Consider the following 25,851-nt stretch of genomic DNA (forward strand, 5'->3'; position numbering starts at 1 on the left):
CATATATGTTACTATATTCACCGAACATTTATTAAATATTGTGGTATGGTATTTATGTAAGAAATGGAGAGATGAAGGCAGGTACGTTTAGAAATAATTGCTAATTACTTGTGTATCACACGTTTTTGTAGCACGTGCACTTTTCCTAGAATTGTGAACATTCTGAGTTTGTAATGTAAGGTGTACCAGGCATTTACCCCACAACAATATGTTTGTAGAAAATATTCTATATTCAAGCAATTATTTTGAAAGAGTAATGTAACACTCTATTCGGTTGCATTTATTATCAGTTGTGTTCTGAAATGGAATTATTATCATAGTAAATATATATCAGGAATATAGTTAACTGTAAAGGCACTGTAAAAATACATTTATACCCTAAATACTCTTTACATTAGCTAAATGATACTAATAATTGCAGCTTAAAAACACCTCATTTATATCGTATATTATTTAAAAATTGATTTACGTGTTTTAAGACATATCGGTGTCTTTATTACAAGTAACTGTCCTAGCAAAGAGGACAGGTCTTATCTGTGAATATATGAATGGAATTAGTTTGTATAAAAAGTGCTATACTTGTGGCGTTCGTGATGCCTTGTGACACGGTATGTCATAGCACAAGAAGCCAACTAAGGGAGACGCCCACGGCGCTCTAACACACAAATCCACTGTAGTGACAGTATACAGCACAATAAAGTGATCAATGCGTAACTCATAATGTTTTCTTGAGGTAATGAAATTTATCTTCAAATGAAAAAAAATACCTGTGACAAAGATCTATCAAAATAAATGTTGAAGTTTATGATTTAAAAAAGACTCTAATTGAGCTAGACAAATGTATTATGACACGGCGGCTCGCGATGGATGTAATTTTAATTATATTATACAATTTTGAACATCCTCTTCAATCATTTGACTAGTGTTATGACGGTTGTGATCACGCTCCATCAATTCTCTATATCAGAATGCTATATGCTTTATCAATACCTCATTAATGAGTATTTAATCACTCTTAACCATGTCTGTATATCCTTCAAGCACTCGATAGCAATATTATTGTAATTTGTTTCCTAAAGGTAAAAATGCTACTTCTAATTTTGCATACTTAAGTTTTGTAGATAATTTTATGATGTCTTTCAATGATATCTCTTCATAACAAACTTATTTTTCAACATTACGAACTTTAACATGAAATTTTAGTGAATTAATCACGACATATGTTTTGTGTTGGAGGTTATAGATAGGCGAGAAATAGAAATGGATACCATATATTAGATTATTTGTGATAAACAACCATGTTTTTCTAACTAAACATTTTTGAGGTCTGAAAAGAAAACAATAAAAGCTGAAAAGTAGAACGATCGCAGGAGCAACGTTGTGAAAGATTTACAGACGGTGCTGTGTATTAGGTAATAAATTAAATACAAATTTCATATTGTGTTAGTCTTCCTTTCAGTCGCTGCAACATCAGTATTATGTTAGCCATTGATATTGGGAAGTAGGCGTTTATATTCGCTGTAAGAAATGCTTTTATTTGATATAACAACTGAAACATTTTTATTAACTTAATAATGTGGTTTGTTAATACACATCTTCATATGTAGACAGATTAGGAACAGTCTCATTATTTACCACACAATCGCGGTTTCTTAGTTTCAATATAATTCACGATGTAAAGGAAATGAAAGGCTCACCACATCGTAATTAAAATGTGTGAAGGAAATACATTGTTTACGTGCTTGTCACTACCTATTACATTCCGTTAGTTCTATCACCAGTAAAATTGTACAGTAAATGGTGAATAAAACTTGTTTTCTACATATTGGTATATTAAAAAAAAAAACCTAATAAATTCATCATAAAGAAAATTGTTTTCATAATATAATATTCCATTGTTTTATTATCGCAAAACATGTAATTACGTTTTTGTTCAAATAGGCAAATAGAGAGTCAAACTAGTTGTGTATTATACAGCGGGTGCCGAATCATATATTCCACAGTGAATATGTCACAATATATATTAATTAATAAACCGAAAAATAAAAAAAATATATTTCACTTTAATACAATGGCTGTTTATTTACTTGTTTCCACATATACAAGTGTCAGTGATGGTGAATAAAAATGATATATTACACATGCAACTGTCGGAGTGATAGCACTACGTATGTCACCGACATATGTATTAGCACTTGATGCACACACAGATATACACAAGATTTACATCAAAGGTCGTGACATGATGGACACGTCGATATAATTTAGGTACAATCAAACATACATATTTGTGTCGGAATAATAATTAATGGGGAAGCATGATCATAATAAATATTATAACCATAAACAACAATACACGTAGTCAATGTATGGAAATGGTGTCACAAATAAATATCTATTTTAGCATTTAAATAGACAACAATCAGTCTCATAAGTTAAATCATTTCCTAGATTTACGACTAGTTAAACGTACTTATTCTTACATATTTCTATCTTCATAACAATATTGATGCAACGTGTTATATATACCGTATAGTGAGGTTTCTACGTGAGTCAAGTGTTATATATACCGTATAGTGAGGTTTCTACGCGAGTCAAGTGTTATATATACCGTATAGTGAGGTTTCTACGCGAGTCAAGTGTAATATATACCGTATAGTGAGGTTTCTACGCGAGTCAAGTGTTATATATACCGTATAGTGAGGTTTCTACGCGAGTCCAGTGTTATATATACCGTATAGTGAAGTTTCTACGCGCGTCAAAGTGTTTGCGATTTAAGTAAAAACGAGAAAACTTGCTTTTATCTAACAAAACTTTTCCTAATCTAGTCTTAAGGTATATATAAACCAACTATTTCTCAATATTTCGCAAATCAAATTTTCGCGGTGAAATCATTGTCCCCCGAAACAGCAAAAATATCATCTCCGCGTAATTTATAACCGGATACACGTACGACGCCCGTACGAATAATGTCTTCATGTATTACTATAACTAAGTGTGAATACAATTTATATGGTGCAATTTTATTTATATGGTTTTATTTTATTTATATGGTTTTATTTCATCTATATGGTGTAATTATATTCATATCTTAATTCGCGGATGATAAAGGTGAAACTTAATGATGAAATCATTTATATACTTACAAATACACAAAATATCATGAAGGTGAAAACAAGCAAAACATTAATCAATGGATATAAAATTTATAATGAAGAATGGATACAATATGAATACGGATGTAGGTAAAACGATACAATAGACGGAACACTTCTCTTTGTGTATGCTACTAATTTTATCTTCGTAGAATTGCTTAATATAAATAATATATTTCTATAAAGTTCCTATAACTTACACTCTGTATACATTTTGCAAACAATTGACAATTTAAATATAGTAAACATTCAAAGGCGCATATGTTACACGATGCAACTTTTCAGAAAGATGAAATAAATAATAATCAACAAATGATGAGTCATAAATTCCACATACAAATATCACCTTAGTCTATTTATAGTTGTACGACCAACCACGTCCATTAATGGCATTTTGAAATGTAACTGGTGTCAAATACCAGTGTATAGACAAAGTTATCTCCCTTGACTATGTAACCACAACGATGTTGTAACAACATCCACTGTCAACCACAGAAAAAAAACCCAACAGAACACTGAACTCGTCACAATGATTGCAATCTGTCCACAAAATGCGACATCAACAAAAACACAGGGGCGTGTTATTATGAATGATGGGATGGAGTTTGTGTCATATCCCTGAAATAAAAAGTAAAAAAAAAATCATTAAAATTAATCATAGATACAACATCCGGAAGGTATGGAGAAGAAACGACGGAAAAGAAGCGAGTGCCAAGATAATTTATACCTAAGAAAACAACATTGTATAGACTCTTGAATTCTAGGAATGTTAATCCCCGATTTTTATAGGAAACCATGAGATATTGGGCCCCAAATTGAAAGCGTGATATCGACACTTTCGATATATTAAGGAAAAATCAGATAAAATATTTATTGAAAAAACCCAATCTAATGTAATTTGGCAATATAATTGATAAATTTGCACTACTGAAAATGTCACCAAACAACTAGCTAATTCATCATATATAATATGTAAGTAAAGCCTTTCTATTTACCTCGATGGTCTCCATCAGCCTCCGGTGATCAGTGTCTTCTCGTAGATAGCTAAAGGACCAAGCATGATGGCTATCTGGGTACTCACATCCCGTCTGGGCGCGTTCTCAACCAAGGCCATCAACGTGTTGTTCCGTAACTCGGGGTCAGGTACTCCATTAAAGGACAGGTCAAAGTTCACCATATCGGGGTTGTGTCTGAGAAAATAAGGATACGATTATGATAAACCATCGATAAGGCAACGTTAAGTTTATGGCTAGTTTTATGTTATTATATGACTATTTTAATGACATTTATTTCAAGCCATTTCATCATTTTAGCCTCAATTTTATATCACCTGCATGTACTGTTATTGAATGAATCTTTGTATTTCTAATTATACGTACAATCACAGTTCTTGTACGTGCATATATGATCGGCATGCCTTTATATAATAACAAAACAAAAGCACGTGGACCGAGATTCGAATGGCTATATTCCCATCCAAAATCAATATCATTCCTTTCCTCTATTATCAGAACAACGATGATCTTATTGATTTTTTATAAACTTTGCTGATAAAAGACAAAAATAAATGAGAAATTGAAATATCGTTTATATTGATATTTAATAGAAGGAAAACAAATAGCGCATTCTATATATTTGAAAGAAAATAGCGACTTCTTTGTAAAAGTATGTATGAAATTTCACAAACAATGTCATTGTAATATTGTAGAAAACGATCAACTTAACGAAAATGGTGATCATTAAAATGGGCTCTGTGTTTGGACAGATGATTATTCCTAGTAGTAACAATGGCATATATTTTGAAAATTTAGATTGAAATTTGGGTTAAAAATACCAATTTAGATAATGAATAAAAAGTGAACAGAAAAATTCAAAATTCAGGATATTTCAGTGCAAAATGCACATTTTGTTTCAAACTAGCTACCCTGGTTGGAGGATACACACTTTAACACTTTGGTCTATGTTAAGATATAGTTCGTTGGTCTTTGTAATGTATCAATTATTAATGCATTAGTAAATATCTTGCTACCACTTTTGATTCCAAAAACAATCACTTTGGAAGACCAATTCGGATTACATGGCCGTGGTGTTTTAGTGGTAGTGCAATGATTACCAGACAAGTGTTCCCAAAAGATTCTACTGTAGCACCAGTACTTAGCTCATTGACAAAGAATTTGGAATTGGTTGACGGCTATTTCTATCTGTCATCCCACCATCCTAACCTGCCGATTTATTGAATGAAAGTGTAAAAGCCCATCTGCATATTATAAATCATCAAACGTTTACCCAACGTTTTCTGAAGGGAGGTAACTCGTACAGAAATATCACACTGATTTGTTTTTAATTTTTGATTTCGTTCTCGCTTTCTCCATATGTAATTAATGTCGACCTGTGATATTTTCAATTTCTTTCATGTTTGATGTGTTGGTAGTTTTTTTTAAAATCAATGTCATACATTATGTATATACAATACGTAGTACCTTGTTTTGTAATAGTATTTATTTGAAGTAGTTGGTTTGTGAACAATATTTTTAGCAAGCATACGATATACATTGGTCACATGAACAATATTAACAACTTATGTTTCGTATAATAATAGATTGTAAGAAACTCTAAACTCCATATATTGCAGTGCCATCCAGAGTAATGTTCTCAGCAGATCATAACACCAAATAGTGGAGTAAGAAGTGTTTGTATCTGACTTCCCACCCTACCCACCAGCCGTGTAATTCTTCTTATAAAATAACTGTGTTGCATGAGAATGGTGCTGCTCATTTGCATATAGTCAATTGTATCATCAAACGTATGCCTAACGTTTTCCGAAGGGAGGTAACTCGTATAGAAAGTATGACGTTCAAGTAATCTCGATATCTCATGCATATTTTAATTTCTTTCATGTTTGTTAAAGTTTAGTTTTTTCACAACATTTTACTACATGTGTTATACTTTGTGGGTAGTATTGTAATATAATTGTTATTCATTGTACTTGCTGCTATTGAACATTATTTGCAACAAGAAATATTAGTGCTTTGCTGCACACCATGCTCGTTGCTCATGGGATAGCTAACAACCAATTAAGTGAAAAACCTCAGAAATGACCTCAGTGTATAAAAATAAGCACTATGTAGAACTTTGACACGGACACTTGATGACTTTTTAATTATTAATTCCAAAAGTAGTAATGTTGTTTGACAGACAATTATAACTAGGTAACAATGATATGGATTTGGAAATCTAGATTATAATTGTATTTCAAAAATATCAATTCTAAAAAAGAATAGGTAAAAACATTTAGAATTGATGGAATTTTCAGTGCATATTTCATAATGGATACCCTTGCTGGTGTTTAAGCTGAATAACCCCATCTTTTTCTATATAGTGTTATATGAGACCCAAGACTTTCGTTATAGAACACATTAACTAAATATTGTTCAGCTGTTTTAATACAATTTAACACTGTAGTCTATGTAAAAGCATTTAACATACTGTGAGATAATACTTACGTAAAATAATTGATCTTACAACCATCATATCTTTGATCGGGGTATCTGTCTTGACATAACTTGTCGAACTACAATTAAAGTAAAATAACAATGAAAGGAAGTAAGTGGTTCATTTCATTTAAGGACTAAGTTGAATGAATGTTTTGACTTACATCTCAAAGACACGAAAAAATATTCAAATTAGTTTGTTTATTCAATCTACATTAATGTGTTTTTTTCAAAATTCCAAATTCATTTTGGGGGTACATTTCTATGAAATCATTGCGCCCTTTATAGGCATAAACTTAAAGTTTCTTTACACGCATAATTGCATTAGATTCATGTAATAGTGGTAAAAATTAATTATTATAATTGTTTATTAATTCAATATTTCAATATTTATATGTATATTGAATAAAAAGTAAACAAATATAGATATATATCCATTAAAACTATAAAATGAATTTCGTGGAAAAAATGTTAAACATCACAAACTTAGTAAATACATTCTGTAATTGGATTATCATTCATCATATGTAAGTAAATGATTGCAATTGGCATTTAATGAACGTTTAATCTTACGCTATTCCGGCTATTGTTATAGCTGCGGTTATCAGTTTAAACATTATTTTTGAACTATTTACTAGTTTTAATGTAACTTACAAAGTCACAGAAAGGTTTCTGTATGTTGAGGAAGGCAGGTGATGTGGGATCAGCCAGCTCGCTGCTGTAGTTCAAGTTCAACACAGTGAAGGAGACATTCAACAAGATGTCCACTGTAATAAACCACATTAAGTCAGAAATAGAGATAATGATATTGTAATAAGTATGATGACAATAACCGAAATTGAAATAAAAATATAGTATTGTGCTCATTTATTTTACATGAAAAGTGAAACAATTGTGGTGCGTATAATTACAGTAGTTTTTATCTCCTAAATAATCCAGACAAACCAATCTATACGATATATCCAACTACCTATATGTCTAACTATGCCCTCTCACAGGAAGGCATTCATTTAACATCCCTCATTCATGTCAGGAAATTACTGTTTGTATATAGATTTTGAGATTTTTCAATATTTAATGATTCTATACTAGTATGGTATAATAGAAAATTGACATTTTATCTTTCAGCGACAGAGTGCAGACAATGTACTTACCAGATAACACGGTAGTGGTAGTTATAATTATCAGATAACACGGTAGTGGTGGTTATACTTACTAGATAACACGGTAGTGGTAGTTATACTTACCAGATAACACGGTAGTGGTAGTTATACTTACCAGATAACACGGTAGTGGTAGTTATACTTACCAGATAACACGGTAGTGGTAGTTATACTTACCAGATAACACGGTAGTGGTAGCTATACTTACCAGATAACACGGTAGTGGTAGTTATACTTACCAGATAACACGGTAGTGGTAGCTATACTTACCAGATAACATGGTAGTGGTAGGGAGTGTGGTGGTGGTGAAATCGGATATGTTAACAGCCACCCTCTCTACATCCCCGAATGTGAAAACGTTACTGCCGATATACAGGGTGTCCAGTCCTGCTATAGTGACATGCTGGGCACTATTGTTTAGGGTAGTCCTTAGGGAGTTGTCAGGGATACCATCAGTACCATTAAAGACCATCTTAAAGTTCAAGGTTGCCGGGTTTGTATTCCTAATAGTGTTAAAAGTCAAACATGAATATTTGATAAAATATGTTTTTAACTTGCCTGTAACCATGAAAATAGATTTCAACGTCTTTCCATGCACCGAAAGTTTTTTTTCTAAAATTACTAAAACGTTTTGTACCATTGATTCTTTTCCTGTAAATCAATATTTATTATATATCAAAACAGTCTATACAAATTATAGAATCTGTGTTATAAGTTGTTGAAGCTTACCCAATATCTGTGACAAAACATCGGTAGTATCGATCTCCGAACTCGCTGGCTTTCATAAACGCGTCAATCTGTAAGAATAGGTCATACAAAGTGATACTTTGAGACATTTCTTATATGAGAATCAGTCTGAACACGAGGTTTCAGTTATAAAAAAGTATTAGGCTATCACGCATATACATGAAAGTCTGCATTAATTTGTTTGTAATAAAACAGGAAAACCTCAAAATATCAAATGGTAAAGTATTTTAAGTGTTTTTACCTAAGGTGTCCTATAAACACATACATTGTATGCACAATATTCTTATCGAAAATTATTCGAAACATCATTTTATATATTACATTATAACGAGTAATATGATTGATAATATTGTAAAACTTTCTACGCCACTGATGATCATGAAAATATAAAACATACACAACGGATCAAGTCTCCGGATAATACATTAAAGTTTTATTTACTATATATGAAGAAGGAAAATGACATATAGATATGCTGTAAGACACAGGGTCAAGATTATATAATGTAAGTTATACAGTACATTGACCAGACAACGTAACTAACAGGGAATACGTACATCGTTACAAAGCACACTCTGCAACTCCTTAAATTTTTGAGACGTGGTATCAGCAAGGTCTGGATCATACATAAAGTCGTGGACAGACAATGTCATATTCGATAGCCAAGCGTCTGTAAATGGAGTAAATATGTTTATTAATCGTCAAGCACAAGTCATCAGATAAGATATAAACATTGTTATGATGTTTCTAGTGGTATTGATATCCTTAATCGCCTAGGTGGGAACCATGTTCCATATTTTCAAAAAGCAATTGTATTGGTATAGCACACGTACGTGTTGTCGCCCTTTTGGTATCTTCATCTTGTCATATATTTTATATTCCAAAGCTGCTTAAATCGAATACTTTATTTTTATGGTTTTCAATCTCTAATTCGTGCCTTTCATAAAACATGTTTGTAACTTTTGTTCTGACACATGCTATATTTGAGATAAATTTGTGTTGGGAAAAACTCCCATGGCATAATCTTCACATTTTGATGCCCGATTCAGTTATTGGGTTATCCTTTGAGATTAGGACATTGATTTAATATGTGGGAATGTGGGTTTCCCGTTTCTGCCTCTCAAGATGTTTTGTGTATAAATACCATGAAGAATGTTGTCCCACGTTGAAAAGAAAACGAGTAAATCTCCAATCAAATTCACTATCTTGCCGTTGTAGGAATACTGGGGAGTGTTCTGGAATATCACGTCCGAAGTATTGGCCAATAGTTCTGCCTCGGAATGGTTTCCTTTGAATGTCAACACGCTGGTTATACTAACTGGGTTATTGCTGAAATAAATATATCTTCATTTATATATCATGTGTGTTGTAATTATGTATACAAGTAAAGATAATATAGGCCAAGTTGTGAAAAGGCACTGTTACGTTCCGAAACGTTGTTTTTTTTTCTTTCTTTCCGATTTAATCATTTTCCTTGTGTGGACATTTTCAAACTTTTCTATAAGTCGTATGCTTTTGAACATTTGATGTTCGTCTTCATCTAGTTAGTGTAGTTGTTACCTTCTGGCTAATCGAGCCAATATAATACTTACAGGAAGAATAGACTTTCTACTTGTTTGAAGGGATAAGATCCTGAGGGTGACACAAGTAGTCTCGTCATCTGAAGGTGATTATAATCAAATTGTATGATACAAAACATATTATTATTTATATTGATATTCATGAATAAACAATTGTCCTGGATATAATATTTTATTAAATTAGTTCGTGAGCAGGTTTTCAAATTTAAATTTTTTTAACAGCCTAAAATATTTTTTGTTCTTTAAGTAAAGATAATTTCTTAGAATACCAGAAAGTATATATTATGATATCATAAATATATTATTGCATAATTCAATTAAATACATTTGAAAAATAAAAGTAAAATAGTGAAAGTCAACTGAATTAGCATATACAATCGCATCATTATAACAATGTATTCTTGGTTTAATTTATCATTACCTATGGCATCAAGACTTACATCGAATCCAAATAGATCAGCATGATGCTTAAACGTCTGTGACGTCACATCCAGAAGGTCGGAGGACCAGGTTAGATTCATAACCTGGAAGGTCATGTATATTTGTGACGTCACGTCCTTGTAATGGATAAGAAGAGGCCCGAGAGAATACACAATAGAATACTGGTATTCCACGAGCTGTGAGGATCCCACTATAAACTCTTTAATCTCCCTTCGGAGCTCCTCTACTGGAAACTCGCCTTCGAAAGTGAGCTTTACGTCCATTGTAGCTGAGTCGTTTCTGTATAAAGATAATGTTCAATTATATGTTTACAAGGCGATGACTGTATTTTGTGTTAAAATACTTTCAGATTCCAAAAGGGTTTTAATTTCCAAAAGAACCATTCCAAATTAAAATTTTTCTGAGCTCTGAATTGCATCAGCAGTTATACTAATGTATACATGCTTTTTTATATCATATCATTATCAGGAATGAGAGTAGCATAGCTTTTATGGAAGATGGGAACTATATACGTTTAGGGTAGAAACTATCTTCAGTGACTTACATGATTCGAACTAGTTCACATTTTCTGAATTCGGGATATGCAGTTAAATTCTTCTTCAGTATATTCGTTATCTGCAATGAAAGAATGAGAAAAGTATATAAAAAAGACTCGTATTTGAACATCTGTGAAATTAGCGAGTCGATGTGATTTTTACATAATTTAACCTCTGTCGGAAGAGCTCTTGGTCTATCACTCCGGAGCTCCAGTTTCGAATTGTGGCCAGATGTTTATACAATTATGGATGTAATCGACAATATCTGTGTTCCTATACTTACGTCCTCACAGACTTCCTGGGCATACCACTTAAACTCGATAGAGGAGGGGTCAGATACATCTGTGGTCATGTTTAACACCCGCAGATCAAGTCTGATTTCTGTAGCAGTGTAATTATCGAGGAACACTAACAGGTCACCGATCCGGGTACTTATAGTGTTCTTGTATATCACTGGTGGACTTCCGGTCATAATGGCGTTCAGCGCCTCCTGTCGGACAGGATAGGACACATTTCCGTAGAAATGTATATCCCAGTCGATTGAAAATGGTTTATCTCTGCAAATTTAAAAATTAAAATATAATGATTGTAAAGTACAATTGAGGAAGGCGATATTAATTCGTTATAAATACATTTGTATAATACGCTGGTTTGTATTAAAGTTCAAGAGTTGGCACTTACCTAAATGATGATACAGTTACTTCCTTAAATCTGGGGAAAAGTCCAGGATTCTCCAGGAGAGACACTGTCGCCTTGATGAAGAATAGAAGCAGAATGACACAAATTGTTCTCGAGTTCAATATTTTAGCATTGTGAAACATCGATGGATGTAACCTTAATATAAGTTATAAAAGTACGTTAAAGTACAGGAAAGTTGATCTTAACATAAAAAAAATATTTTACGGCTACATACAAATGCTACAATAAATTGAATTCCATGCTCATGCGTTTTCTTTATAAACAAAAGAGGGAGAAAATAAGTAGACACAAAATATATATACGTGATACATATATGCATATCTTGAAATATGACTTACCTGGAAAATGAAAGGTTTGGCGAGTTTCTGAAAGTCCAGGGAGTCTGTGTCAAGGAGGGGATCTGTGAAGGTTCTATTGAGAACTAATGACGTGTATTGGAAGGCAACTACGAAATCTGAAATCAATACATTTCAGAATAACGATAAGCAACGCGGAATCAATCTTCACGACAAAAATGACAGTTTAAACTCATTTAACGGTAATTCCCTGTAATAATATCTTGCATGCATGGTTGTCAGCCGATTCCAGAGTATGGTTATTTAAACATAAGGCATGGTGATAACCACAATTGAAGAGGTACCATGAGGAGGAGATTTCTGTACTAATTATCTCCCCTACCAGATATTCTATCGTATCATTACCACAGTCCGGCCCGGTATAATAAGTGAGACATTTCTGTATGTAATATCTCCCAAACATTACCACAATCTGGGCCAGTATAATAGGTGGGACATTTATGTATGGATCATCTCCCCTACTAGTGATTCTGACGTATCAATACCACAGTCTTGCTCGCTGAAGTAAATGGGACATCGTAATTGTACTATGCTGTTGTATGTGTGTTTGTATGAATTTACCATTACCACAGTCCGGCCCGTTATAATCAAGTGGACATGTCTGTACGAGTTATCTCCCCTACTAGTGATTCTAACATACCGTTACCACAGTCCGGCCCGTTATAATCAAACGGACATGTCTGTACGAGTTATCTCCCCTACTAGTGATTCTAACATACCGTTACCACAGCCCGGCCCGTTAGAATCAAGTGGACATGTCTGTACGAGCTATCTCTCCTACTAGTTATTCTAACATACCGTTACCACAGTCCGGCCCGTTGGAGTCAAGTGGACATGTCTGTATGAGTTATCTCCCCTCCTAGTGATTCTAACATACCGTTACCACAGTCCGGCCCGTTAGAATCAAGTGGACATGTCTGTACGAGTTATCTCCCCTACTAGTTATTCTAACATGCCGTTACCACAGTCCGGCCCGTTAGAATCAAGTGGACATGTCTGTACGAGTTATCTCCCCAACTAGTTATTCTAACATACCGTTACCACAGTCCGGCCCGTTAGAATCAAGAGGACATGTCTGTACGAGTTATCTCCCCTACTAGTTATTCTACACACACACACACCGGCCCGTTAGAATCAAGTGGACATGTCTGTACGAGTTATCTCCCCTACTAGTTATTCTAACATACCGTTACCACAGTCCGGCCCGGTGTAATCCGGCGGGCATTGACAGGTATACGACCCCGGGGTATCCACACATGTCGCTCCGTTCATACAGGGACTCCTCTGGCACTCGTCAATATCTGCAACGACATGAGGAATTGAGTTACAAATACTCATTCTTCCAGATCTTTGAGTAATACTTACAGAGCATTTCTCAGACTATAACAATCAATTTCTATCTATTGAATATATATATATATATACGAAAAAAAACTAAACAAATCTGTAGTCCCTAGCGCTTTCGCAGCTACCACTGCTCTTCAGTATATATACTTACTGTCTGCACATGTCTGTCCTGCCCAGCCACTCTCACACCGACACTGAAAGGAACCCACAGTATCAACACACGTCCCATTGTTAACACAAGGGTACAGCGAACACTCGTTCCAGTCTACAAAGATAGATGATCTATCATTTCATAAAAAGTTCTGATGTGTGTCTTATTTAATTGATAACCAGGTTTATTACTGGTTATATTGAAGGACAATTGATACGGTAAATCTCGAAAACAGGCAAAAGCTTGTGGGAAATAGACATTAATGACGAGTCCAGATAGAAGTTGATAAGATCTAAATTTTACATTTGGGGCATTGTTCTGTTCAAGTAAATATTCATAAAGGTTTACATCAGATGTGTTATTTCTTTGATAAATGTCTTAAAACTATCGGATGTGCATGTTAATTACCAGAGAAACGTTGGCCATAGAACGCCAACCTTCAGAACTCAATGTTGGGCAAAGAAGTTCACAAAGGAATCGATGTTTAGCATGACTATGGATTGACCAATGAGAATAGTGGAAAATCGGAGCATATCTAATATAGTAAACTCTATCATCACAGGTAACGTGTGGTATCAACAACTTACTGTTCTCACAGTTGAGTCCATACCACCCCGGACTACAGCGGCAGGCATAGGTACCGGCAATGTTATGACATGTACCTCCATGTTGACAGGGAGTAAAGTAGCATTCGTCAATATCTGTAATGGCGTAGCAGTACCATTAATGTATGTGTAAAAAAGTAATGGAAGAAACATTGATGAGCCCACCTAAGTCTAACTTACGTAGTCTTCGCTTTGTGAAGGGAATCTTGCATTTGTTAGATGTAGCCTTAATAAAGATAATTTGACTTTACAACTATCTATAAACTTATTGATTTCAGAAGTTTCGTGAGCGTTTAATGAAACTCTGCCTTACGTAAATCTGATTTACAAATTTGTTTATCACCTTACCTTCATTACATACATTTCCGGCCCAGCCGTTGGGACAGGTACACTCGAAAGTACCGTCAAGATTGGTACATGTTCCATTGTTCCGACATGGATCAAGTTTACATTCGTCCACATCTGCAAATATAGCAGATTATGTTCATGGTCATATGGTCATACTTACCGGAAACAGATTCTGAACAAGATGATAGATTCGTAGAATATTGTTTGAGAGCAAACATGGTATTAACTCGAACTAAGATATCTATGAAATATCTTGAAAATCTTGACAAGACGTTACGTGATGGATATATGTAACCCAAATTGATTCAAATCTCCATCAAGAACTCCTAGTGTAGTCTCTTTCATATGTGGTTATGAAGGATAAGGATATCCTATGTGATGGTTACACAATGTTGTAAAACGCAAGATATTCCGCCATTTCGAATAAAGTTAGAAGAAAACCACTACTGCGAATCAATTCGCCATACATGGAATTATGCTAATTCCGTTGTTAGTGTTCTTTATATTAAGATCAACATTTTATTAAAATAACGTTACCTAGAAAATAAACATTTAATTTTGTTAACGTACTAACGTCACAAGGTTGCATTACATGAATAGACATATAATATAGCCTCTAACGGCATGATTGTATGGATTAAAAAGTATTACACCCAAAGGTATGATAGAAATACCTGTATATCTCATAGCTAGGAAACCAGGAATATTTTAAAATAAATTCAATAATACGTAGATGTAAGATTATTAAGGCCTCAACCTAAACATAGACTTATCGAATCTACCTTTATCACAAAGGTCACCCTTCCACGTAGTAGGGCAGACACATTGGAAGGAGCCCTGTCTATTTATACAGGTCCCGTGGGCACAGGGCTGGAGGATCACACACTCATCCACATCTGTAGAGAAACATCACAATATAGGGGAGATAATCACTGTATAGCGATATAACCATCGTAATAGTCTTTAGAATAATCCCATATAATTTTAGATGTTTTAGGTTTAAGTTAAATGTACACAATATTTAATTCACAGATGAAAATGAAGATTGTTAAACATATGTCCTTGACCATTACATTAGGAAGAAAACCTAATTAATCAGAACAGAAACAATATTTACATCAAAATCAAACGTTATTATGATTTTTGTTTTAATTTTGAGATAATAAGTTTTTTCATTAATATCTAAATATTAAGCGGATTAATGAGCTGCCATGACTAATGATTGTATTGATATCAATGATTACCTGTCTTACAGTCCAGCCCTGACCAGCCTGCCCTACAGCTACAGGTGTATGATCCCAGAGTATTGTTACACCTCCCACCGTTAGCGCAGGGTACATCCTCGCACTCATTCTTATCTAAATGAGAATCATGTTAATGTAGATATAGCTGTACAAGGAACGATGTTATAATCCTGTCGTGTTTTTCGTTAGAATATTCGGCTAAGGTTATAGAAAAAAATCGTTATATAATGTCATTAAGATATAGATTTGTACACAAACATAATATTGATTTCGTTGGAGAGAGCAAATTCCCGATCAAATTACGATACCCATTAAATTTAAAATAGAGAAGTAAAAACACACTACCTAATTGACACGTTGGCCCTGTCCAGCCGTCACCACAGATACAGCTAAACGATTGGACTCTATCGATACACGTGCCGCCATTATAACAGGGATCGGACAGACATTCATCACCATCTGTAATTACACAATAAAGGGGTAATGACGTCACTGCTGTAAACACAAGTATCATATAAATATCGTCCGCCGTTACAGTTTACATGTATATATGAATAGTTTGTTTGTTATTACAAAAGCGATAATATGTAGTACTTAAATAACGGAGGTATTTCCAATGGATGCCAAATTAATCATTCCAATACTCTTTATTTTACCTACCAAATTTGGATATTTCCACAAGGAAGTTATTTATAAAGGCCAATCGTAGTCCAGAAACGTCGACCTTGACAGCATTAGACCTGAGGACGTCCAGTATCCGGGCTCTGTGTGTGGGGTCAGTCATAGAAAGGTCAATGTCTAGGGTCAAGGCCGAATCACTCACACTGTAGATGAAGCAATCACAAGAAAGGAATAAAACATGTTATAAAATTTTGTTTACAAATTACGCTTAGTAAGACGTTAAGCAGGAACATAAAACAGTGCATAATGTTGCATTGTGTTTCTATAAATTGTCCAATAAACTGATCTGAAGAAGGTTTATATATTCCACATATCAAACTAGATTGAAAACGTGAGTGATCAGAACAATAACAAGTAATTGGACAGTATCGATGTGAGTACAATTAATGAATATCTTATTTCGTTAATAGTTGGTATGATTAATCCCCTGAAAAAACTAATTGTGTTAAGTTAACATAAGAGTTTGATATGTGTCCATCTGTAGTTGTAGATGTACCTAACTAACCTTACTTTGCCTGCACATTGACACGTCTTCGGACGATCTTCAGGTCTAAAACAGAAAGTTAAAATATCATCATCGGTTTCCCGACACAAGCTATGGACACCATGTTAAAAATTAAATTGATAAGGAATCTATTGTATCTCCTTGTGATATGGATTTACATGCTTGTTCAGACAAATCATCATATTCGTTATGCTGTCTAAACTATTAATGTTTCCGAGTTCCATTTGTACTGTTCCCAGCGTTCTTACCTAATAGACCGCACTTGACAGCCATGATAATCAGGTGACAAACCACTGCTTTTAAAGTATTTATCCAGCTGAAATTTAACAGCACAGAGTAAAGATAATATAATGTATCATCTAGGTATTCTATTTTTCGAATATTTATTTTTATAGAAACTACCAATATAGAATTAATGTTCATAAATATATTATGATTATAATTACTGCTACATTTCCAGTTGTCTTTAATGTGTTATTATTAGCAATATTAGGTGCAATACCTCTCTACAGAAAGGGAGAGCGATCGCCTTGAACTCCGGGGAGGAAGCGTCCTGGAACTTGCGCGTGTAAGTCTGGTTGAGTACTGGGACTGAAAGTTTGGCTGAGTACGCTTCTACTGCTGTAGGACAGAAACAAATTATTATTGATAGCTTTAAAAATCTAAGGTATGTAAAACAATAAAAAAACTACTTTTCAATATTACACATCGCATTATATTGTTTGAAAACAAAAATGAAAGTATTTGATTTGTGATTATGCTGAAAGAAGGAACTGTGCGAGAACAACTGAATGCATGGGGCATTGATATTTCTCTTTTATTTTTCTTTAGAATATCTAATTGTTTAAAACATTTGTTTTTGATCTTGTATAAAACGGCCAAAGAATATATATCAAAATTCAGTCAGCAAAATATCCTGGTCGAAGTTCAAGGATCACCTTAGCTCCATATATTTGTATTGAGACAAGTTTATTACTTACCTGGTCTCGCATTCTCTTCTGTAACATGAAAAACCCACAATAGTCAATATGTGATCAGACATTTACATACATGGGTTACTTTTCTGTTTCAGGTTACCAATCTTTACACAGCGTCTGTATTTTAAACATTGCTGCAGTAGACTTAGATAAGGACTGATCGAAATGTCTCAGTAATGGGTGTTCGACTCCGTTTATCAGCAAATGGTATATATTTGCAATATATGAAAGTCAGTTTTAAAAATCAATTATGTTCTAACTGTTATGAAAATTTCTGATTGGCTGATATACATATAACAATACACACATAATATATGACGTTAGCCATACCTTGCATCATGAGCCAGTAGTGGACAAGAAGACCCACGCCGAATGCAATGAGCAGAGCGCCAAGTAACAGGACCAGGATGAGTCCGACTCGGCCCTGAGTTCTTCTGTCTTTCCGGGGCCGTCCGAGAAAGGACCGGGAACTACTCGTGGAGAGTCCGTATCCGGAACCGGAAAAACGGTCGTAAAGTTCCGAATCATGGATGCTGTTATGGTCGTATATTTTCTCCCTCAGAATGACAGGAGTTAGAGTAAATTCTCCAAGGTCATCCTCAAATCGACGATGGGACTGGAAATAGATGGTAGCTTTAGTACATATTTTTATACAATTTATATTACAGTATTTATAAAGATCTAATCAGTTTCGTTTTTAAGCATTTTAAAAGATGTATTCGAAAACTTGCTTCGCTGTGTTGCCAATTTGTTTTGTAGATGCCATTTATCAATATGTTGGTTTGTATCAACAACTCACGAACCTAGCTCATCTGTGTGTCAATTTTCGTGTTATATTGTCATAGCTATATGTTTGAGTCAAATTCAAAATAAATATTACAATTTTGTATACATATGTACATAAAGGGCCACGCACTTATGCAATGAAGACTGGAACAACATAACATCATTACATTAATGATTTACTCAAAGAAGGTTGCATTATACACTAAATTACTCAGCATATTTACATGCAACTCTTTTATATTTGTAGTATGTAAAATTCTGACTTTTTTCAATACTATATCTTTATTATTTTTTCTAAATTCTTTGTAAATAGGACAAATAGAATCAAATGAGATTAATCTTCAATATCACCGGGAGTAAAAAACATGCGCTCAGTTACTTATATCTTGGTTAAACGCTCATATGCAATGCACAAGATATGTGCAAGTCATCGCATATCGAACGGATCGCTTGTCAACATTAATATATTTAATTTCCAATTTACTTGCTTTAAAATTCATGTCCCTAATTTCCAATTTACTTGTTTTAGAATTCATGTCCCTAATTTCCAATTTACTTGTTTTAGAATTCATGTCCCTAATTTCCAATTTACTTATTTTAGAATTCATGTCCCTAATTTCCAATTTACTTGTTTTAATACTCATGTCCTAACATTTATTACTGTAATATTGATCTACGTTTCTTGGAGTTGACTGATATTCATTATCTAGAAAAAACAATTGATCAATCGAAATACTTAAATCCAAACACATCACGCTGTGAAGAAACTAAATCAAACCTATTTTCAAAAATTTCAAAAGTTATCAAACCTTCGAAAATTGAAATGCTTCTGAATTATGCAAAACAATTTGACGAAAAGATAATACATCATCTTATTCCGCAACGACGTGACAGACAAACATAACTGAACATGCCATACGACATGTACATATATCATCCTAGCGGTCACGTATACGGCTAATAAATCTGCCCTATTGTCGCTGGCTAATCACCATACCAACCTGTCCACAATACATAAGCTTCAAAGAACATAAATTGAATATACTGAAGTATTAATGTTTCGCAATTATTTATTATATAGTTTTATTGCATGCACGGTTTCAGATTGATTGACGCTTTAAACAGAGGATTCAATTATCTGAATAATTTCTTTTATTTATATTTGTCAATTATGAATCATTTTATACGTAATTGGTTTTATCCTATATTTTTTGACTTTTTGCATCAAAAGATAGTATAGAATTAACACCTGCATTATGATCAATTTAGGATAATTATAGGAATATATTATTCATATAGTAGAACTCAGATAATGTTATCTGCCTAAAAATCTCTTCAGGTATAATGGATATAATTTATTTATATTTTTCACTGTTGATTGTAACAATTGTATATTTTCATTGTTTGATATTATACTACTAATTAAGGAAGTTGTTCTACTTCCGTATATGTATCTGACGTTGGCATTGTTTTATTAGCGGACGCGTCCCAGTTTAACAGGAATCCCCTACCAATACAGGTATGTTATAGTCAGTGAGAGATATGATAGTGATACGCCGTACTGTCATTACCGTGGGAACAGCACCGTTACCTGTCCGAATCTGCTAGCGCATGTAAAATGTCGCTCTTGACATTCCGGACGAACAAAAAAGAGTTATTCGTGATAATGTAACGGTAACATTAGTTCGTTTAGTACCGTCTGATACTTTACAGTCACCAGTCCTGTCCATAACGGTGTGTCTACACAGGATGGATCGTAGGTTTGTCAATCAACGGTGACCAAAACGGGCAGTTAATTTTGAAATATGGGTTCATCACTTTTTGTCCCCCTTCCAGCTTATTTAAAATAAAACATTATCCCTTAGCGGATTAGGCTTTTGGCTTTGCGTAAATACCAAATTTGGGACGTAATTGGCATTATAAGTAAGTAAGTGGTATTGATTATGGATTTGAAAAAAACCCAGATTAGAATTATACGAACTATGTAACCCCCTCTTACATCAAAACTAAACCAGTCCTTGTGTTCAATGGTAATGTTTGTTATCACATTATGGTATGGACAGCGGAAAAACGGCCATCATTTGTTAACATTCTGTAATCAGTGATCAAATACAATAAAATTAGACCTGCCTTAGGTGTACATGTAGCCTATCTATCGAATACCTATTTTATGTGTAGAGTTATTCAATAAGTGACAGACATTCCAGGTATCACAGGTGTAAATCGAACTTTGACCCCAAGCAATATTTACGTCATATTGTCACGGTTCATTTAATGTAGAGTTAACTCCCCATAGTAATACAAAATCTTCTGTAATAGTGGTGGTTGTGACATTGATTATTGATTTCCATATCGTCCGTCAGATCACAGTTTATAACCGTCAACCTAGTCTCACAATCTGCCGTGATATCCGAGTGTTTAATGTATTTTAAAACCTCAGGAAACAGCAGGCGACCGATACCATTTATTATCAAAACGATGATGAAGATGAGGATGAATGAGGATGAAAGTGATTGTGTTATTGAAAGTGAAAATGCACAATGCACTTTTGAAAAAGAAAGTAAATTAATTAAAACAAAAGGAATTATCAAAACAAAAATATGATTTATCTTGGAACAACAATTTAGTTATATGCTACTCAGTTTACGTATTGAATTAAATGAGAAAGGATACAATATATTGATGATTATGAAGCAAATTAGAGTTCTCTTATTTTAAGGTATTATGTACATAAAATGATAACTTTATCTTGAAAATAGAAAAAAAACCAGCATAAATTACTGCGGATGTACATAGTATTATAGGAGATATTGAACCCATTTCAAATTATACTTTTGAAATGGACCTATTGTACTTAAGATATGCTAAAGTTATAATATTATGGGCATCACTGATTGTTCAGGTAATGATGAAATCCTTCCAATATTAAAAATGTTGAAAGATAATCATACATAAGTAATATTGATATCAATTCAAGATCGAAATAATAAATTAAAAAAAAACAAATAGAAACAGTAAATGTTTGGATATTTCACTACAGATTGCGCCTTATTTAAAAAATGCCACCCTGGTAAAAGTTTGACTCAATAACAACTTTTATGGATATTTTGTTATACAAGAGCTAGACTTTTGACCACGATAAACAGATTTGGGTTAATTGTCTACAATAACATTTCAAAATTGTAAATCTATTAGGAGACATGTATAATTTGCGTCAGTGTCTAATGATTTCTAATATTTGTAAAAAGTAATGAAGAAATTAACATTAGTGTCAGACCACGATTGGAATTTCTAGGCCATACGTTTTATCGACATTTATAACTCTGAACACATATTTATTTTAATTGTAAATCAATGCATAATGCCTTAGGACAATTGATATGTTTGATACGACGGATACATAATCTATATATAGAACATAAAACACTGAACTCTAAAGTATGATTCACTGATACGAAGTTACCCTTTTAAGTTGTATAGTAAATTTCTCCATCTTTGATCTTTAAATGTCACGTGACGTAACGGAAATGAGAAGGAAACGAAGCATATCCAGGGTATTGACATGGCGTTACTATCCCTAATAGTTGTATCAAATGTGGATTGTATTAACCTTACAGCAGTTTTTAGTTCAGAAACGCAAACAAATTTTGGCCTTGCTTTCCATCAACAATAAACCTGAAATGGAAAAAGACTGTAACAAACACATGTAAACTACAATACACCTCTACTGATATTCGATTTTATATTTGTCTATTTCAGTCAACCAGACACCAATTTTGCGCCAAATATTCATTTTCCATTTTGAAAGTGATTTCATTAACATGAATTGTGTATAAGAATCGTAATAAAGGCACCATATGAGGATTAACATGAATGTATTGTATGTTGTAATGTTATAACACAAAATCTGTATGTATTATCACTATACGTCGAGGAACTATGCTTTAACGATATCATTAAATCAATACTGATAGTAACATATAAATTTGATTTTTTTGATGATCTCCTTACGTCGTTGTATCAGCTAACTATTGACGATTTAAGATGATTACGTAATGCTTTAAGATGATTCCAGCGTTTTTACGCAAACAAATTTGTTCGTAACAAGAAACATTCATAAGTAAGGCATTAGCGGACACTTATTTTTTATTTTGGTTTATAATTATACTTATTTTATGTTTAATACAGGCATGACTAATATTTCATTTTTCAGTAAATTAATACATCCCCTGTTTTCCCAACGCCTTTTATTTCCTAAAACAAGGGATTCCAGATCAAATAATCTGGGTTCGCTAAAAATCGAGATTAAATCCGAACTGCTTATGTATAGAAAAAACAAATTAAAATTGGGGAATACTATAATTTACTTCACAGAATTAGGACGAATATGTGATATTAAGCCCTAAATTTTTCCGATATCTAATTGATAGTCGAAAACCGTGTTTTGTAGATAAAAAAAAACTAAACAAAAAAACTTGATAGTGAAGAAGATGAATAATGACTTGCATGATTTAGGCATTAGTATTAATACTTACCACTGTAAAAACGTATTCTTATCGCTTCGTTTACATTTGGTATAGTGATGCTTGATTCTCTCTTTCTTGTTTTCTCACTAATAGTCTTATCAATAATCCTACCGATAGTCAAATTTCAGCGTTGGTCTTATCAACCCCAGTCACATCGATTTGGCAACCGGCTTAATTGGCCAGGTTTTCCTGTCTTCAAATAGGTTTTTCTTTCTTATGTCAATGATAACCCCGCTTACACATACAAAAGGGAATACGAGAAAGTACACTTCAAAATGAAATTTTGCGAAAACATACTTGCGAAGAAATAAATAACAGTAACCGTTATGTTTTGACCAACCCAATATATTTTTTTTAGTTTGCATTACATCACATAGTAATACGTATACGTACCATATCAGACTTGAATATGATGTCATCTTTCATAGTTTTTGTCCAGTCTGACCCAGCATCCACATCTAGTCTACCTTCAGTTGTCTCGTCAAATTCCTTCATAGTTGGAATTGATATTTCAGTGAAGTGAAATTGATATTAATCTCGTTTATGAGGACATAAACCGTACGGAATCTTTCTCGTTGTGGTATCAGTAGTGCTTCTTATCAGTTTTCCTTTGTTTCAAAAACGAAAGTAACACCCAGAAAATAAATCCAACTTGTTAGTCAATGACATAAATCAGGACGGAACAAATCATATACATTGATCTACCACACCAAACGTTTCAATATGTATTTAACCACTTTCAATAGTTCAACTCGGAGTCATCGAATTAAATTACAAATCCTTGTGGATTTGCTTGTGTGACTGACATTTCCAATTTTGCTTTACAATTTCGAAAAAAAACCTGTCGTCATTTATCCATTTCCGTCAGCTGCTTTGGATTTGATCAACACATTTATTCTTCTAACTCTCTAAAACAAAGTCCTTCGTTATTTGATGAATTTCACCACTATCCTTTCTCCGCAGATCTTTCACACAATGCGGACAATGTTGAACCACATAGGTAAGACTTTATGACCACACGATTCTATATACAACCAACTGACCACCGTATACATCAGTGCTGTGGTACAATGTACACTACCGGACACCTGCAGTATAACACCAGAACATACAGATGCTAATCACTCAATACACGTCAATAAATCGGTCAATACAGTTTTTTGGGAGCCGTCAATATCACGCCAATACACAAAGGAACGAGAAGACACGCATAACAGCTTCCACAACTAATACTACCAATCGAAACTAAACAATGGTCAATTTGTTCCTTGTACCTATTCTTACTTATTAGAATTCGTTGGTGATGGTAATAGGTCCGGGTATTCCAAGTTAAAATATGGACAGTTTCCTGTTGGACATCGTGGTATGTCCAGTCATACAGCGTGACAGATGTGGGTCGAATGACTATAGCACTGACCGTGTCCGGCGCGAGATGTTTTTATTTTCGGTCATCAATGCTGGACGAAATGAACATATTTACGACATTGTCTGTCGCTCCTGTAGTGATAAAATCACATTTTGAATGACCGCGGGTCAAAATGGACAAAAGGATTGACCTCGCGTCTGCGTGGTTAGATGTACTGTAGGTCCTGTGACTAACAGATTGTCTATGTATGATACCGTGGTAGAAGTTTGACAGGTTCTTTTTTTACATAAATAGAAAAACGTAGCGTCACATTGATCTGTCTGCAATTGAACTATTTAATTGCTTATTTAGTTTTAACGTGAGTTTGGTATGATTTAAGAGATAAGCCGGTTGTTTAAAAGTAGTTTTATTTTACATATCAATACATCAAATTGATGTTCCCATCTATCCCATATACTCGCCATACAATGTATTTGTGATTTGAAGTCAAAAACCTAAAACCCCATTAGTCGACATTGATCAGATCATTAAAACTAACCGTACAATTGATCAGATCATTAAAACTAACCGTACAATGGAATATAATTCATTTTGCATATAACCTGAATATAGCAATGATCACCGTAATACTCCAAATTTAACGATGTGGACGAGTTACGCCTATTCGTATTTGATCTATCAGGTTTCATTGTTCTTTATTCAGCAACTGGTTGAAGCGATTTGCATTTATTGCAGTTTTGGATACATCGCTAGGTATTTGAAAAAACATGTTAACATATGTATCTGTTTGCAGTTTTATTTCTCATCTATACAATAAAAAATCATTAAAGAAGAAGTGTTCAAACTATCATCATTTCGCCACTTTACAAATGCTTAAAATCATTATCAATTGTGTTCATAATTTTAAGTGAAAATTTAAAGTTTCCATACATCAAGCATCGATTTCTTTATTTTACTTGGTTTAAAAAAAACCTTTTACTGATTGGCATGATTTGATAAATTCTCACCTGAAAATTAGAAACAAACTTTAAATATATGTTTGGTAAGCACAAAGGAAACATTTATCATATGCCCCTTTTATTATTAGGTTATTTGTACTATATCCATGTAAATAACAGTAATATTTAAATTAATGGTTAATTAGGCT

The 25,851-nt window shown here is 33.6% G+C and overlaps 1 protein-coding gene across 1 annotated transcript; it reads right to left on the reverse strand.

Moving 5' to 3' along the window:
• Positions 1-2,056: 2,056 nt before the first annotated feature.
• On the reverse strand, positions 2,057-24,711 carry LOC138307485 (uncharacterized). The gene is made up of 28 exons (XM_069248261.1): positions 23,732-24,711; positions 18,357-18,642; positions 18,030-18,047; positions 17,552-17,670; positions 17,298-17,365; positions 17,050-17,094; positions 16,524-16,687; positions 16,209-16,322; positions 15,864-15,977; positions 15,402-15,515; positions 14,620-14,733; positions 14,254-14,367; positions 13,667-13,780; positions 13,356-13,469; positions 12,151-12,266; positions 11,795-11,865; positions 11,397-11,670; positions 11,122-11,192; positions 10,577-10,856; positions 10,149-10,216; positions 9,701-9,885; positions 9,114-9,226; positions 8,539-8,606; positions 8,080-8,312; positions 7,301-7,413; positions 6,659-6,726; positions 4,151-4,345; positions 2,057-3,773 (listed from the first exon to the last, which is right to left on the reverse strand). The coding sequence occupies exons 1-27, from the start codon at positions 23,831-23,833 to the stop codon at positions 4,165-4,167; spliced, it is 3,441 nt and encodes a 1,146-aa protein (XP_069104362.1). The 5' UTR covers positions 23,834-24,711; the 3' UTR covers positions 2,057-3,773; positions 4,151-4,164.
• Positions 24,712-25,851: the final 1,140 nt, after the last annotated feature.

This window comes from Argopecten irradians, chromosome 14 (assembly GCF_041381155.1).
Source record: "Argopecten irradians isolate NY chromosome 14, Ai_NY, whole genome shotgun sequence".
Classification (NCBI taxonomy): Eukaryota; Metazoa; Mollusca; class Bivalvia; order Pectinida; family Pectinidae; genus Argopecten; species Argopecten irradians.

Excerpts from the sequence above, each read along its gene's own strand:
- LOC138307485 (XM_069248261.1), bottom strand. The coding sequence starts at position 23,833 with ATGAAGGAATTTGACGAGACAACTGAAGGTAGACTAGATGTGGATGCT. Across the intron at positions 11,193-11,396 it reads CCCAGGAAGTCTGTGAGGAC|ATAACGAATATACTGAAGAA; the intron begins GTAAGTATAGGA and ends CTTTCATTGCAG. Across the intron at positions 8,313-8,538 it reads TGTTTTGTCACAGATATTGG|GAATACAAACCCGGCAACCT; the intron begins GTAAGCTTCAAC and ends TAACACTATTAG.